Source organism: Notolepis coatsorum (assembly GCF_963971535.1).
Source record: "Notolepis coatsorum genome assembly, chromosome: 2".
In the NCBI taxonomy this organism is placed as follows: Eukaryota; Metazoa; Chordata; class Actinopteri; order Aulopiformes; family Paralepididae; genus Notolepis; species Notolepis coatsorum.
The window spans coordinates 62,789,290-62,806,107 of record NC_140166.1 but is presented as its reverse complement, the minus strand read 5'-3'; the positions used below and the strand labels follow the sequence as shown (position 1 = coordinate 62,806,107).

The following is a 16,818-nucleotide window of genomic DNA, read 5'->3' as shown; positions in this document are numbered from 1 at the left end:
CCCTCCTCTCTCTCCCTTCCTCTCTCTCTCTCTGCTCTCTCTCTCTCTCTCTCCCCTCCTCTCTCTCTCTGCTCCTCTCTCTCCCTCTCTCTCTCTCTCTCTCCTCTCACTCCCTCTCTCTCTCTGCCTCCTCTCTCTCTCTCCCCTCTCTCTCTCTGCTCCTCTCTCTCTCTCTCTCCTCTCTCTCTCTCTGCTCCTCTCTCTCTCCCCTCCTCTCTCTCCTCCTCTCTCTCCCTCCTCTCTCTCCCTCCTCTCTCCCCTCCTCTCTCTCTCCCCTCCTCTCTCTCTGCTCCTCTCTCTCTCCCCTCCTCTCTCTCTCTGCTCCGCTCTCTCTCCCCTCCTCTCTCTCTCTCTCTGCTCCTCTCTCTCTGCTGCTCTCTCTCTTTCTCTCTCTGCTGCTCTCTCTCTCTCTGCTCCTCGCTCTCTCTGCTCCTCTCTCTCTCTCCCTCCTCTCTCTCTCCTCTCTCTCTCTGCTCCTCTCTCTCTCCCATCCTCTCTCTCCCCTCCCTCTCTCTCCCCTCCTCTCTCTCTCTCTCCCCTCCTCTCTCTCCCCTCTCTCTCTCTCCCCTCCTCTCTCTCTGCTCCTCTCTCTCTCCCCTCCTCTCTCTCTCTGCTCTCTCTCCTCTCTCCTCTCATCTCTCTCTCCCTCCTCTCTCTCCCTCCTCTCTCTCCCCTCCTCTCTCTCTCCCCTCCTCTCTCTCTCTGCTCCTCTCTCTCTCCCCTCCTCTCTCTCTGCTCCTCTCTCTCCCCTCTCTCTCTCTCTCTGCTCCTCTCCTCTCCCCCTCCTCTCTCTCTCTGCTCCTCTCTCTCCCCTCCTCTCTCTCTCTGCTCTCTCTCCCCTTCCTTCCTTCCTGCAGACAGCCAGCGCTGGCCCTCCTCCTCCTCTCTCTCTCTCCTCCTCTTTCTCCCCTCCTCTCTCTCTGCTCCTCTCTCTCCCTCCTCTCTCTCTGCTCTCTCTCTCTCCCCTCCTCTCTCTCTGCTCCTCTCTCCCCTCCTCTCTCTCTCTGCTCCTCTCTCCCCTTCCTTCCTTCCTGCAGACAGCCAGCGCTGGCCCTCCTCCTCCTCTCTCTCCTCTGCTCCTCTCTCTCTCCCTCCTCTCTCTCTCTGCTCCTCTCTCTCTCCCATCCTCTCTCTCCCCTCCTCTCTCTCCCCTCCTCTCTCTCCCCTCTCTCTCTGCTCCTCTCTCTCCCTCCTCTCTCTCCCCTCCTCTCTCTCTGCTCCTCTCTCTCCCCTCCTCTCTCTCTCTCTGCTCCTCTCTCCCCTTCCTTCCTTCCTGCAGACAGCCAGCGCTGGCCCTCCTCCTCCTCTGCTCACAGATCCACAGTCTGCTGTTATTGGAGTGTTCTTCACTCTGTACCTATGAGTCACGTGTGATCCTTAGTTCCACCTGTTCTGTCGGTTTGTTTATCATTTGAAAACGTTCTTATTATTATTATTCATCTCTTGAGGCCCAGTTGTTAATTAATAATTAATGCAGGGTTTTTCCCGCATAGAAAATCTCCAGATGCTTTCATTATTAATTCATACATCATTACTTGTATGAGTGATTATTGAAGATCATTTTGAATACCTTTTTCAATTAGGCTATTTGATCAAGTTAACAATTTACTACAACTACAACAACTGGGTTTAGCCAGGGTCAGGAGAGGTCAGGAGGGGTCAGGGGTCAGAAGAGGTGTGAGGTGCTGGGAGCGTGTCACAGGAGGAGGAGCAGAGGACCTGTCTGTCTAGACCGGCTTAGCAGCTGTAATCTAATGAGCAGCACTTTAGTGGAGACTGGAGAGAGAACACAGAGAGAGCTGCTGCCCCCCCCCCCAGAGAGCGCTGCTCCCCCCCCCAGAGAGCGCTGCCCCCCCCCAGAGAGCGCTGCCCCCCCCCCCTCGCTGCCCTCCTCTCCCTCGCTGCCCTCCTCACCCTCCTCACCCTCGCTGCCCTCCTCACCCTCCTCACCCTCCTCTCCCTCGCTGCCCTCCTCACCCTCCTCTCCCTCGCTGCCCTCCTCTCCCTCCTCACCCTCGCTGCCCTCCTCACCCTCGCTGCCCTCCTCACCCTCCTCTCCCTCGCTGCCCTCCTCACCCTCCTCTCCCTCGCTGCCCTCCTCACCCTCCTCACCCTCCTCTCCCTCGCTGCCCTCCTCACCCTCGCTGCCCTCCTCACCCTCCTCTCCCTCGCTGCCCTCCTCACCCTCCTCTCCCTCGCTGCCCTCCTCTCCCTCCTCACCCTCGCTGCCCTCCTCCCTCCTCTCCCTCCTCTCCCTCGCTGCCCTCCTCACCCTCGCTGCCCTCCTCTCCCTCCTCTCCCTCCTCTCCCTCGCTGCCCTCCTCTCCCTCCTCTCCCTCGCTGCCCTCCTCTCCCTCCTCTCCCTCGCTGCCCTCCTCACCCTCCTCTCCCTCGCTGCCCTCCTCTCCCTCCTCTCCCTCGCTGCCCTCCTCTCCCTCCTCTCCCTCGCTGCCCTCCTCTCCCTCCCTCCCTCCTCTCCCTCCTCTCCCTCCTCTCCCTCCTCACCCTCGCTGCCCTCCTCTCCCTCGCTGCCCTCCTCTCCCTCCTCTCCCTCCTCTCCCTCCTCTCCCTCCTCTCCCTTGCTGCCCTCCTCACCCTCCTCTCCCTCCTCTCCCTCCTCTCCCTTGCTGCCCTCCTCACCCTCGCTGCCCTCCTCTCCCTCCTCTCCCTCCTCACCCTCGCTGCCCTCCTCACCCTCCTCTCCCTCCTCTCCCTCGCTGCCCTCCTCTCCCTCGCTGCCCTCCTCTCCCTCCTCTCCCTCGCTGCCCTCCTCACCCTCGCTGCCCTCCTCTCCCTCCTCTCCCTCGCTGCCCTCCTCTCCCTCCTCTCCCTCGCTGCCCTCCTCTCCCTCCTCCTCCTCCTCTCCCTCCTCTCCCTCCTCTCCCTTGCTGCCCTCCTCACCCTCGCTGCCCTCCTCTCCCTCCTCTCCCTCGCTGCCCTCCTCTCCCTCCTCTCCCTCGCTGCCCTCCTCTCCCTCGCTGCCCTCCTCTCCCTCCTCACCCTCGCTGCCCTCCTCTCCCTCCTCACCCTCGCTGCCCTCCTCACCCTCGCTGCCCTCCTCTCCCTCGCTGCCCTCCTCACCCTCGCTGCCCTCCTCTCCCTCGCTGCCCTCCTCTCCCTCCTCACCCTCGCTGCCCTCCTCACCCTCCTCTCCCTCGCTGCCCTCCTCACCCTCCTCTCCCTCCTCTCCCTCCTCACCCTCGCTGCCCTCCTCCCTCCTCTCCCTCGCTGCCCTCCTCACCCTCCTCTCCCTCGCTGCCCTCCTCTCCCTCCTCTCCCTCGCTGCCCTCCTCTCCCTCCTCTCCCTCCTCTCCCTCCTCTCCCTCCTCACCCTCGCTGCCCTCCTCTCCCTCCTCTCCCTCGCTGCCCTCCTCTCCCTCCTCTCCCTCCTCTCCCTCCTCTCCCTCCTCTCCCTCGCTGCCCTCCTCACCCTCGCTGCCCTCCTCTCCCTCCTCTCCCTCGCTGCCCTCCTCACCCTCGCTGCCCTCCTCTCCCTCCTCTCCCTCCTCTCCCTCGCTGCCCTCCTCACCCTCGCTGCCCTCCTCTCCCTCCTCACCCTCGCTGCCCTCCTCTCCCTCCTCTCCCTCCTCTCCCTCGCTGCCCTCCTCTCCCTCCTCTCCCTCGCTGCCCTCCTCTCCCTCCTCTCCCTCGCTGCCCTCCTCTCCCTCGCTGCCCTCCTCTCCCTCCTCTCCCTCGCTGCCCTCCTCTCCCTCCTCTCCCTCGCTGCCCTCCTCTCCCTCGCTGCCCTCCTCTCCCTCCTCTCCCTCGCTGCCCTCCTCTCCCTCCTCTCCCTCCTCTCCCTCCTCTCCCTCCTCTCCCTCCTCTCCCTCCTCTCCCTCCTCTCCCTCGCTGCCCTCCTCTCCCTCCTCTCCCTCGCTGCCCTCCTCTCCCTCCTCTCCCTCGCTGCCCTCCTCTCCCTCCTCACCCTCGCTGCCCTCCTCTCCCTCCTCACCCTCGCTGCCCTCCTCTCCCTCGCTGCCCTCCTCACCCTCGCTGCCCTCCTCTCCCTCGCTGCCCTCCTCTCCCTCCTCACCCTCGCTGCCCTCCTCACCCTCCTCTCCCTCGCTGCCCTCCTCACCCTCCTCTCCCTCCTCTCCCTCCTCACCCTCGCTGCCCTCCTCCCTCCTCTCCCTCGCTGCCCTCCTCACCCTCCTCTCCCTCGCTGCCCTCCTCTCCCTCCTCTCCCTCGCTGCCCTCCTCTCCCTCCTCTCCCTCCTCTCCCTCCTCTCCCTCCTCACCCTCGCTGCCCTCCTCTCCCTCGCTGCCCTCCTCTCCCTCCTCTCCCTCGCTGCCCTCCTCTCCCTCCTCTCCCTCCTCTCCCTCCTCTCCCTCCTCTCCCTCGCTGCCCTCCTCACCCTCCTCACCCTCCTCTCCCTCCTCTCCCTCTCCCTCGCTGCCCTCCTCTCCCTCCTCTCCCTCGCTGCCCTCCTCTCCCTCCTCTCCCTCCTCTCCCTCCTCTCCCTCCTCTCCCTCGCTGCCCTCCTCACCCTCGCTGCCCTCCTCTCCCTCCTCTCCCTCGCTGCCCTCCTCACCCTCGCTGCCCTCCTCTCCCTCCTCTCCCTCCTCTCCCTCGCTGCCCTCCTCACCCTCGCTGCCCTCCTCTCCCTCCTCTCCCTTGCTGCCCTCCTCACCCTCGCTGCCCTCCTCTCCCTCCTCTCCCTCGCTGCCCTCCTCTCCCTCCTCTCCCTCGCTGCCCTCCTCTCCCTCCTCTCCCTCCTCTCCCTCGCTGCCCTCCTCTCCCTCCTCTCCCTCCTCTCCCTCGCTGCCCTCCTCTCCCTCCTCTCCCTCGCTGCCCTCCTCTCCCTCCTCTCCCTCGCTGCCCTCCTCTCCCTCCTCTCCCTCGCTGCCCTCCTCTCCCTCCTCTCCCTCCTCTCCCTCGCTGCCCTCCTCTCCCTCCTCTCCCTCCTCTCCCTCGCTGCCCTCCTCTCCCTCCTCTCCCTCGCTGCCCTCCTCTCCCTCGCTGCCCTCCTCTCCCTCCTCTCCCTCGCTGCCCTCCTCTCCCTCCTCTCCCTCCTCTCCCTCCTCTCCCTCCTCTCCCTCCTCACCCTCCTCTCCCTCGCTGCCCTCCTCTCCCTCCTCTCCCTCCTCTCCCTCCTCTCCCTCGCTGCCCTCCTCACCCTCCTCTCCCTCGCTGCCCTCCTCTCCCTCCTCTCCCTCCTCTCCCTCGCTGCCCTCCTCTCCCTCCTCTCCCTCCTCTCCCTCCTCTCCCTCCTCTCCCTCGCTGCCCTCCTCTCCCTCGCTGCCCTCCTCACCCTCCTCTCCCTCGCTGCCCTCCTCTCCCTCCTCACCCTCGCTGCCCTCCTCTCCCTCCTCTCCCTCCTCTCCCTCGCTGCCCTCCTCTCCCTCCTCTCCCTCCTCTCCCTCCTCTCCCTCGCTGCCCTCCTCTCCCTCCTCTCCCTCCTCTCCCTCCTCTCCCTCGCTGCCCTCCTCTCCCTCCTCTCCCTCCTCTCCCTCCTCTCCCTCGCTGCCCTCCTCTCCCTCCTCTCCCTCCTCTCCCTCCTCTCCCTCCTCTCCCTCGCTGCCCTCCTCTCCCTCGCTGCCCTCCTCACCCTCCTCTCCCTCGCTGCCCTCCTCTCCCTCCTCTCCCTCGCTGCCCTCCTCTCCCTCCTCACCCTCGCTGCCCTCCTCTCCCTCCTCTCCCTCCTCTCCCTCGCTGCCCTCCTCTCCCTCCTCTCCCTCCCCTCCTCTCCCTCCTCTCCCTCGCTGCCCTCCTCTCCCTCGCTGCCCTCCTCTCCCTCCTCTCCCTCCTCTCCCTCCTCTCCCTCGCTGCCCTCCTCTCCCTCCTCTCCCTCGCTGCCCTCCTCTCCCTCCTCTCCCTCGCTGCCCTCCTCTCCCTCGCTGCCCTCCTCTCCCTCGCTGCCCTCCTCTCCCTCCTCTCCCTCGCTGCCCTCCTCTCCCTCCTCTCCCTCGCTGCCCTCCTCTCCCTCCTCACCCTCGCTGCCCTCCTCTCCCTCGCTGCCCTCCTCTCCCTCGCTGCCCTCCTCTCCCTCCTCACCCTCGCTGCCCTCCTCTCCCTCGCTGCCCTCCTCTCCCTCCTCTCCCTCGCTGCCCTCCTCTCCCTCGCTGCCCTCCTCTCCCTCCTCACCCTCGCTGCCCTCCTCTCCCTCCTCACCCTCGCTGCCCTCCTCTCCCTCCTCTCCCTCGCTGCCCTCCTCTCCCTCGCTGCCCTCCTCTCCCTCCTCACCCTCGCTGCCCTCCTCTCCCTCCTCACCCTCGCTGCCCTCCTCTCCCTCCTCACCCTCGCTGCCCTCCTCACCCTCGCTGCCCTCCTCTCCCTCCTCTCCCTCGCTGCCCTCCTCACCCTCGCTGCCCTCCTCACCCTCGCTGCCCTCCTCTCCCTTCTCTCCCTCCTCACCCTCGCTGCCCTCCTCTCCCTCCTCTCCCTCCTCTCCCTCGCTGCCCTCCTCACCCTCGCTGCCCTCCTCACCCTCGCTGCCCTCCTCTCCCTCCTCTCCCTCCTCTCCCTCGCTGCCCTCCTCCCTCGCTGCCCTCCTCACCCTTGCTGCCCTCACCCTCGCTGCCCTCCTCTCCCTCCTCACCCTCCTCTCCCTCCTCACCCTCGCTGCCCTCCTCACCCTCGCTGCCCCGCTCTGTTGTGGTTGTTGTACCATTAGCACGCGGCTGCCCCCTCCTCCTCTGGGTTAGGGCCCGCGGCTGCCCCCTCCTCTGGGTTAGGGCACGCGGCTGCCCCCTCCTCTGGGTTAGGGCACGCGGCTGCCCCCTCCTCTGGGTTAGGGTTAGGGCACGCGGCTGCCCCCTCCCCTGGGTGCAGCGTAACAACAATATAACGGGGGGATGATGAACCATGTGGAGCCACCGGCTCATTTGGAAGGTAGAGCGATTGCGATTAACAATATTAAAAGGGGATGATAAGTGCTCCTTCAACATTGTCCTTTTCGTTGAAAAGGTTTATTAAAAATGTTTGTGGTGTTCGTTTCTTTTGCGGCGTTTTGTGCCAAACCGGAATACTAGTATTATTTGGACGACTGCTTATGAGAATAACTGCAGATCTTGTAAATGGTTGTAAAGTTGTAAATGGAAATAAAAAAGATGCAAGCGCTTGTTATTGGATAGCACCACCACCACTAATGTCGAGTCATAAATGCCCTCGTCTTTCAACACCCGCCCATTACATTAAAATAAACACATTTCATTGCTACCCTCTTCTAGTTACAGTGTGGCAGGTAATTACACTTCAGACAGGCTGCTATTAGGCTCTTTCTGTTTACAGCTACATCTGTTGGGACCGACACACACTAGTGTGTGCAGTAATGCTGGTCAATTATGTTAAGCCACTGGTGTGTGTGTGTGTGTGTGTGGCTGTCTGGCTGTCTGGCTGTCTCTGTCTCTGTGTGTGTGTGTGTGTGTGTGTGTGTGTGTGTGTGTGTGTGTGTGTCTGTCTCTCTCTCTCTCTCTCTCTCTCTCTCTCTCTCTCTCTCTCTCTCTCTCTCTCTCTCTCTCTCTCTCTCTCTCTCTGTGTGTGGCTGTCTGGCTGTCTCTGTGTGTGTGTGTGTGTGTGTGTGTGTGTGTGTGTGTGTGTGTGTGTGTGTGTCTCTCTCTCTCTCTCTCTCTCTCTCTCTCTCTCTCTGTGTGTGTGGCTGTCTGGCTGTCTCTGTGTGTGTCTCTCTCTCTCTCTCTCTCTCTGTGTGTGTGTGTGTGTGTGTGTGTGTGTCTCTGTGTGCAGGCCCCGGGTTTCGGGTTTGGCATTGCCATCTCAGGTGGGCGGGACAACCCTCACTTCCAGAGTGGAGAGACGTCCATTGTGATCTCAGACGTGCTGAAGGGGGGGCCTGCGGAGGGCCTGCTGTCGTGAGTCACACACACACACACACACACACACACACACACACACACACACACACACACATCCTATCGATATTATCGGGCGATATTGGCATTAAAATGTGATATCGGAAATGATCGGTATCGGTTTTCCAAAAAAAAAATATATATGCATAATGTTTAGGGCTGACCTTCGTTTTTTTTTGGGAATTCGAAGCTTCAGGGCCGAGATATATAATATTATTATAATTTTTTTTTATGTTGTGGGACTTGTACAGCACTTTGTTCAACTTTGTCAGTGCTGTAAAGTTGAAACCTTTTAAGATCTTAGACAAACTAAACACTTTGCTTTCATGAAATACTTTAAGCCGTCATTTGAGGCTTTATAAAAGCAGTACAATGAACACAAATCTGTCAGTGCCGAGTCCGACCTCATCTTAAATAACAAACAGCATTGCTTGTTGTAGTTAACAATGAGAGGCAGAGTTGATTTTGCACAAAAATAAAAATAAATAAATAAATATATATATATTTTTACATAATCAAAATATTTTTTCATATTCGAATCCCATGCCCATCGAACGAAGCTTAGAAGTATTTAAGACAGCCCTAGTTGTGTTAATTCCACGACAAGAGATATGTAATGTTAATTACCTGAAATTATTCCGTTTTTTGGGGGGGAAACCCTGCATATATCGGTATCGGTTGATATCGGTATCGGAAATTAAGAGTTGGACAATATCGGTATATTGGTATCGGTAAAAAAGCCAATATCGAACATCCCTACCCTGAACCCATTCTTGCTGCCAACATACAGTATATTTTAAGAAACCAAGTGAAAAAAAAAATCTGATAAAATAGTGGAAACTTATCAAATGAGAGTGAATAATAACAATTGATTAATAACAAACATTTTAGAGGATTTGAATTTTGTTCATACACTCAAACCCCACTCCTCGTGTTTGTTTCAGATTTATTTCTGCTCATTTGTTCATGTTTAACATTATAATAATACCTTCCACTCAGGGAGCGAAATTAACTTTTTGACTCACCGGCCAGTGGCGGGTAGATGGGAAGAGTCTACCCGCCAAGCATATTTCTTACCTGCCAATATATATTTTATATATACAATTTTTTTTTAAATAAAATATATATTATATAATCATACTTGTAGTTGTATTATCTGCGAGACATCGCCACCACGCAATAAGTCAAAATGCTTGCTATCTGCAAACAGCTCCACTGTCTGTTTTGGCTGTGTTGCTCTTCTAGAAAAATAATCCTTTCAGGGTTGCCTATTGAAATACTGTACACTTTCCTACTGTACACTTTCCTGATTAATTGAAATGGGGGACCCTGATGTAAACAAGACGAAAGTCTTTCTCTGGTCTGCATCCCCTTAACAATTGTGTGTATTGAGCTGTACTGTATTGTACCCATTCTGCAATCTGTTAATAAAGTTTTCAATCAATCAATCAATCACACCTCCAGTACAGAAACATTGTTTGAGTTTGCGTGTCAGGTAGACCATTGATTGACAGTCGAGTCTGCCAATTACATCACATCGCTTGCACTCCGGTGCTGCAGCTGGACCCATTGCCCACCTCTGCTGTTGATAACGCTAGCCAAGTTATTATACACACAGATACACAGTGGGCCAGTGACTTTGGTGTAGGGGTGTAACAATGCATCGATCCTAAGGGGGAAATTCAACTGCATCGATTTGAAAATGTTAGAATAGATTATCGCAATTTTAATGTGTACACGTTATGTTATTGTCATGTCCGTTACAGCCAACACACCGACATACGCTACTGCATCAACGTTATGATTAACAAAGCAAGGCATTCGTTTTGTTGCATTAACGTTATATTACTATTGCTATCGATAAATCTAGGTGTTCTAAAATCTATTGCTATTGGTAAGAGAGACTATAATAAGTTGGTGTCTCGGAAAACGAGAGCCCTGATCGCGGAGTTTCAGGAAGTAAACAAGAAAAATGAGAGCTTCCGATTGGTCATTTGCTTTATTTCCCATGAAACCAGTCACTTCACTCTACTGTGATTGGACCGTTGGCTTGAGTGCAATGTGGGACTTGTAGTTTTTTTAACGATCTCGCAGCGGAGGAAAAAAAAGACGAGAGAGGCTATAATCTGTATTCGCACAGCGTGCGCGTAATTGATTTTTACCGTTCGCATACACATATTTTTAGGGGCCTGCTTATGAACTACACGTCTACACGCCACACGGCGGGCAGCCCTCTAAGTGTCATGCGCCAAAGGTAAAAACAGACCGCCCCTGGCGGGCGGCAGGCTTTAGTTTCGGTCCCTGCTTCCACTTCATTGTTAATCTGTGTCTATTTCTCCAAGTCTATTTTTAACCACAATTCCACACGTCTGCGGGGGGGAAACTCTACATACAGATCGTCACCCGCTCTCGATTGAATTCCGCTCCGTGTTCCGTAGAGTCCGATAGAGCTGCTGCTGTGCTTCCTCTGTTCCAGGGAGAACGACCGGGTGGTGATGGTCAACGCCGTCTCCATGGACAACGTGGAACACGCCTACGCTGTGCAGCAGCTCCGCAAGAGCGGCAAGAACGCAAAGATAGTAAGTTGCACGTTGTAATAGGGCTGGGCGATATGGAAAAAATCATATCGCGATAACGATATGATAATGTTATTATATTTCTCGATATCGATAATTATCGAAATTGTTATAAGTATATGAAGAAAAAATAAACTTTAAATTTTTTTTCTTTTTTTTTTAATTTTTCTTTCTTTTTTAAACAACAGATGTATGTTTATTTTGCAGCAATTCTTTGTCGTTGCCGCCATCTTTAGTGTTACATCCCCTCACACTCCAGTTCTCAGGCTGCAGCTGGTTTGGAAGCGAAAGTAAACCGGCTTCTCTGCTGGCTGTGGCTCCAGGGGAGTTGAACAGTTCTGGCTCTGCTCGTTTATTTTGTATCTTTTGGCGCTTTTTTGGTGGACAAACCACCGCACATGTGCACCGTGACTCGTGACTGGAGTCTAGCTCTGCTAGCACACATAGCCTACTGTGTACAGACGGTTTCAAACTGTATTTTAAATTAGAAAGCAAACAAAATAAATGGACAAGAGAAAAATAAATCTCAATTTGGTCAGTATTGTCATTTGGACAAGCAAAGCCATTACTTTAAGTTGCAGGCAAGAAAGACAAGTCTGTCCACTGTCTCTGGTTTTAAAACTGCCCTGTTGCAAAAAAAAATAAAAACGATTATTCGATGATTTTCGATATCGATTATTAAAATATATCGCGATATTTATCGTTATCGTTATATCGCCCAGCCCTACGTTGTAAATATTTACCAGCTCTGAATCTCCATGAAAGAGAGTCGGGAACACGACTGTTTGCCGAGTTTGTAAAGACCTTTTCAGGTCTTAAGCACGTTGCCTACCACCGCAGAGACTCTGGGTTAGAATCCAGCTGTCAGCGGCACCTCCGGCTTGGTCAGTCGTCCCTACGAACACAAGTGTCCGTGTTGGCGGGTGGGAAGCCGGTGGGGTATGAGTCCTGGTCGCTGCGAACAGCGACACCTACTGGTCGGTCGGGGCGCCTGTTCAGCAGGGAGGAGATCTGGGGGAGATGGCGTGCACCTCTGCACGCGTTACGTTCCCCCAGTGAGAGTCCTCGCTGTCGGGTGAAAAGAAGCGGCTGGCGACTCCACATGTATCGGAGGAGGCATGTGGTAGTTCTACACCCTCCCTAGACTGACAGTAGGGCAGCATGTGGTAGTCTACACCCTCCCCAGACCGACAGTAGGGCAGCATGTGGTAGTCTACACCCTCCCCAGACCGACAGTAGGGCAGCATGTGGTAGTCTACACCCTCCCCAGACCGACAGTAGGGCAGCATATGGTAGTTCTACACCCTCCCCAGACCGACAGTAGGGCAGCATGTGGTAGTCTACACCCTCCCCAGACCGACAGTAGGGCAGCATGTGGTAGTCTACACCCTCCCCAGACCGACAGTAGGGCAGCATGTGGTAGTCTACACCCTTCCCAGACCGACAGTAGGGCAGCAGCCATATGGTAGTCTACACTCTCCCCAGACCGACAGTAGGGCAGCATGTGGTAGTCTACACCCTCCCCAGACTGACAGTAGGGCAGCATGTGGTAGTCTACACCCTCCCCAGACCGACAGTAGGGCAGCATGTGGTAGTTCTACACCCTCCCCAGACCGACAGTAGGGCAGCATGTGGTAGTCTACACCCTCCCCAGACCGACAGTAGGGCAGCATGTGGTAGTTCTACACCCTCCCCAGACCGACAGTAGGGCAGCATGTGGTAGTTCTACACCCTCCCCAGACCGACAGTAGGGCAGCATGTGGTAGTCTACACCCTCCCCAGACCGACAGTAGGGCAGCATGTGGTAGTTCTACACCCTCCCCAGACCGACAGTAGGGCAGCATGTGGTAGTCTACACCCTCCCCAGACCGACAGTAGGGCAGCATGTGGTAGTTCTACACCCTCCCCAGACCGACAGTAGGGCAGCATGTGGTAGTCTACACCCTCCCCAGACCGACAGTAGGGCAGCATGTGGTAGTTCTACACCCTCCCCAGACCGACAGTAGGGCAGCATGTGGTAGTTCTACACCCTCCCCAGACCGACAGTAGGGCAGCATGTGGTAGTCTACACCCTCCCCAGACCGACAGTAGGGCAGCATGTGGTAGTTCTACACCCTCCCCAGACCGACAGTAGGGCAGCATGTGGTAGTCTACACCCTCCCCAGACCGACAGTAGGGCAGCATGTGGTCGTCTACACCCTCCCCAGACCGACAGTAGAAATAGAACATAGAAAAACATAGAAAGGCAATAACGAGGGCGGCTGAGTGGCGCAGTGGGCAAGGCGCTCACCACTAACGCAGGAGATGCTGGTATCGAGCCCAGCTCTCTGCGTTGCTACCGGCTTGGCCGGCCGTCGTACTAACACAATTGGGCAGTGTTAGAGGGTGGGAAAGCTGGTGGGTGGGGATTGAACGTTGTGGACAGCGACTCCTACAGGTCGGTTGGTGCGCCTGTACAGCAGAATCAGGAAGTAACGGGGGCGGCGTGAGCCTCCCACGCGTTACTCCTCGCCACTGAGAGATTGCGCTGTACAGGTGAAAATATGCGACAGGCTGCCTCCTCGTGTACCGGAGGGGACACGTGATGCAAGGCTTGGTCCTCACTGCAGCCAACCAGTGGGAGGCATGGCCTAGCAACGTTCGAGACAGGGGAGGGTAGAATTGGATCATACGAAATTGGGATGGGAGAAAAATAGAAAATGGGAGAAAAAGTGGATTAAAAAAAAACATAGAAAAGCAATAACGAGGTTTGGTCTAATAGCCCTTTTGGTTTCTTCGTTAACACCGTACCCTCCCGCTCCCCTCCTAGACCATCCGGAGGAAACGGAAGGTGCAGATCCCGGTGTCTCGGCCGGGAGACCGCGAGACCATGTCGGAGCACGAGGAGGAGGACAGCGAGGAGGACGAGGAGGACGGGTACAGCGGCCCCAGCGCGTACGGCGGGGGGGCCAGCGGGGGCGGCGGCGGCGCGGGCTCCGGCAGGCGGGCCGAGCAGCGCGAGCGCAGCAACAGCGGCAGGCGGGAGCGCAGCGCCTCGCGGGACCGGAGCGCGTCGCCGCGGTCGGACCACCGCTCGCAGACCTCCTCCGCCCCGCCGCGGCCCGCCAAGGTCACCCTCGTCAAGTCCCGCAAGAACGAAGGTGTGTGTGCGCCGCGAACAGCGCCTCCCTGTGGCTTAGATGTGTATCAGTTTCAGTTGATTTTAAAAAGGACCGTAGTACACATTAATAATCATTTCTGTAAATGTGTCAGTTTTAGCCAGCCGGCTAATTCGCAAACTGTAGTCCTTCTGGCGAGATGTTATAAGGCCGACGATACACCTAAAACGGAAGCATTAAAAGTAGGGATGTTCGATATTGGCTTTTTTATTTAAAAAATATTTGAAAACCGATTTGATCCGATATCACATTTTTATGCCAATATTGGCCGATAATATCGGACATCCCTAATTAAAAGTAAAACGCAGTACTGTGTAATAGTTGCCGACATCACAAAGAGAGACGAATGAAACACTATAATATAGACTGTATAATAAATGTGCTGATTTATTATACGCATCACATAATGGTATGCGCACAGAACTGTACCCAGCCTCACTTGGGTTGAGAATAATTGAGAATTAATGAGTTTGGATTCCTCCCCCGGCGATGTAATCGGAGGACACTAAATACTTCTGATGTATTAAAACTACAGCTTAATGAAATTGTGGGGATGAAAAAAAAAAATTTGCCCAAAAGCTTCATGGGGATCCGACACCCTGTAAAATAACAGTGAACAGCTTAACACAGTGAATAGGGGTTTTTAAGATATTCAAATCAAAACAAAGGATTACAATCGCTGAAGAAGGAATGTGAACATCTGAGTCTCTGAGAGAAATGTGCTGAGGGTGAATATTCCATCAGAAAGACGTCGCCTGTTCCAGTCCTAGTGAACCGCAGGGTTGTTAACGCTTGGACGTTAATCCTTTCACTGCCGACACTACAGAAGGTTAACCCTTTCACTACCACACTACAGGCCGTCTGTGGTGTGGTAGTGAAAGGGTTAACCTTCTGTAGTGTGGCAGTGAAAGGGTTAACCCTTTGTTGTGTGTGGCAGTGAAAGAGGGTTAGCCTTCTATATCGTCGCAATGAAAGGGTTAACCATTTTGTAGGGCTGTACCGAATGCTTTGAAGCTTCGATCATAATGTTGACATTCGCATTCTAAATCAACATTCGAATTTTTTATTTTTAATAAAAATAAAAATATATATATTTCTTTTTAATCTTTTTTTTAATGTCTATTCAATCTGTTTAAACCAATGGGGGTTTTCTTCACAGTTGCAGTTAAAGATTAGGCTACACTAATATTATAATATTATACTATAAGACGTCACCATCACTTTCATACCAACCGTGCCCTTATTGGATTATTTATGTTGACGAAACTGATAAATAAAGTTGATTTAATAAAAGAAAAAGACTCATTTAATCAGATTAATCACTTTATTCAAATTGAGGATTTTGTTTAAAAATAAATAGATAAATAAAATAAAAGATTTTATGACATTTTCTTTTTTAATAGACATTCAAAGCTTCGTTCGAATACTTCAATAGAAGCTTCGAATGTTAAAAAATGACATTCGGTACAGCCCCACCATTTTGGTAGTGTGGTAGTGAGAGAGGGTTAATATGGTTCCCTTGTCGTCCCCTGAAAGCAGAGTACGGGCTGCGGTTGGCGAGCCACATCTTCGTGAAGGACATCTCTCCAGAGAGCCTGGCGGCCCGGGACGGCAACATCCAGGAGGGGGACGTGGTGCTCAAGGTGAGGGGGGGGGAGAGAGAGTGTGTACCAGGGACGGCAACATCCAGGAGGGGGACGTGGTGCTCAAGGTGAGGGGGGGGAGAGAGAGAGAGAGAGTGTGTGTGGCGAACCACGTAACGCGCTGCATCGCGGCACGGCCGACCCGGGTTCGATTCCCGGACCCGGCGTTCTTTGCCGAATGTCTACCCCTGCTCTGTCTCCCATTCCTCCTCTCTCTCTCTCTCTCTCTACCGGACTGCCCAGTAGTAAAAACCAATAAAAATCTACCAAAAAATATTATTTTAGAAAAGGCATACTGGGACTCCGAAGGTGCAGTACCGGCCAGATCCTGCTAGTAGGCAGTATCGAGAGTGCAGTAAACCCTGTTCCAGACCGCCTGAATACTTTTACCAACGGATTTCCAGTTTCGCGTTCTGCGCTCTGATTGGCCACTGACGTTTCTGGTCGCGCCAATCGTGTAACGGCAAGTTCTGCCACCGGTTAAGCTTAGGCACTCTTTCGAAGTTGGTTAAGGTTAGAGTTTGTCTTAGAGCAGGGCGATAGAACACCAGCCCTGATTCCAAACTCTAACCTTAACCAACTTCGAAAGAGTCGCCTAAGCTTAACCAGTGATAAACTAGGCGTTAGGTAGTTTGCTGCTGTTCGAGGCGGAAATGGGCGCGTCACGCGATTGGGCGCACATGCCACATGACCAGAAACGTCAATGGCCAATCAGATCGCAGAACGCGAACGCGGAACTGGAAATCCGTTGGTAAAAGAATAGACGCTTCCAGACCGGGTGCTACGCTTAAACCGCTCCGGGCGGACTTTTCTAGTAATGGGAAACCTAGGGATTCACCCGATCGCATTGAATAGTTTTCGAGACCCCCGATCCATATGTTGTGGTGGGTTATGTCGTGGACCAGATGGACATGGGATGGACCAGATGGCGATCAAATAATTTTGGAATATTCTTTTTGGAATACCACCAACCACAGATAAGGACAATCTGACGTCAATTTCAGCTTGATCATGCAAGGTTATCATACCCATCCCCCTGATCGGCGTGTGTTGTGGTAATAACGAATGGCGTTACTGGCAATCAAATAATCAGAAACGACCCCCCCCCTCCTTTCATGCATTCATGATGAAACATAATTAGGGGTGCACCTAATATAATAAAAAAATATATTTTGTAAAAAAATATATTACAAAAAAATATATATATATATTTAAAAAAAAATTGCCACAAATATCGGTATCTGTATCGGCCGATTGTGTTAGTTGAACAATCTGTATCGGTATCGGTGGCAAATTTTCATATCGGTGCATCCCTAAACATAATACCTATTATATAGATTTGATTTGGATATAGTAGCGTGTCCACGGACTAAACACCAATGGTTTGAGTAGAATCCGAAATTATACTTATATTCACCACGGGATAACGCGTGAACATATATACATGAAAAAATGTATTCTTTTTTGCATCTTGAACTGAAGATAGTTACTGTCAAGTTACCATTGTATTGTATCCATAGCTATAATGTAAAATATAGATTTAGCTCTACAAACAAGGTGACGCACAGTGAAACTATGTAATGGAAACCTGGCCCAGCTAGAGCTAGGTGGGGAAATCGAATGGCCCAGAAT

The 16,818-nt window shown here is 53.9% G+C and overlaps 1 protein-coding gene across 1 annotated transcript in view; it reads left to right on the top strand.

The window, feature by feature from the left end:
• Positions 1–6,805: 6,805 nt before the first annotated feature.
• The window catches only part of tjp1a (tight junction protein 1a), a gene marked incomplete at its 5' end in the record, with an annotated part of 88,507 nt that continues 78,494 nt past the window's right edge, over positions 6,806–16,818 (top strand). Inside the window, 5 exon segments of the mRNA XM_084308186.1 lie at positions 6,806–6,832; positions 7,685–7,809; positions 10,286–10,388; positions 13,195–13,525; positions 15,083–15,186. Of these exon segments, the coding sequence (XP_084164312.1) occupies positions 6,806–6,832; positions 7,685–7,809; positions 10,286–10,388; positions 13,195–13,525; positions 15,083–15,186 (690 nt within the window).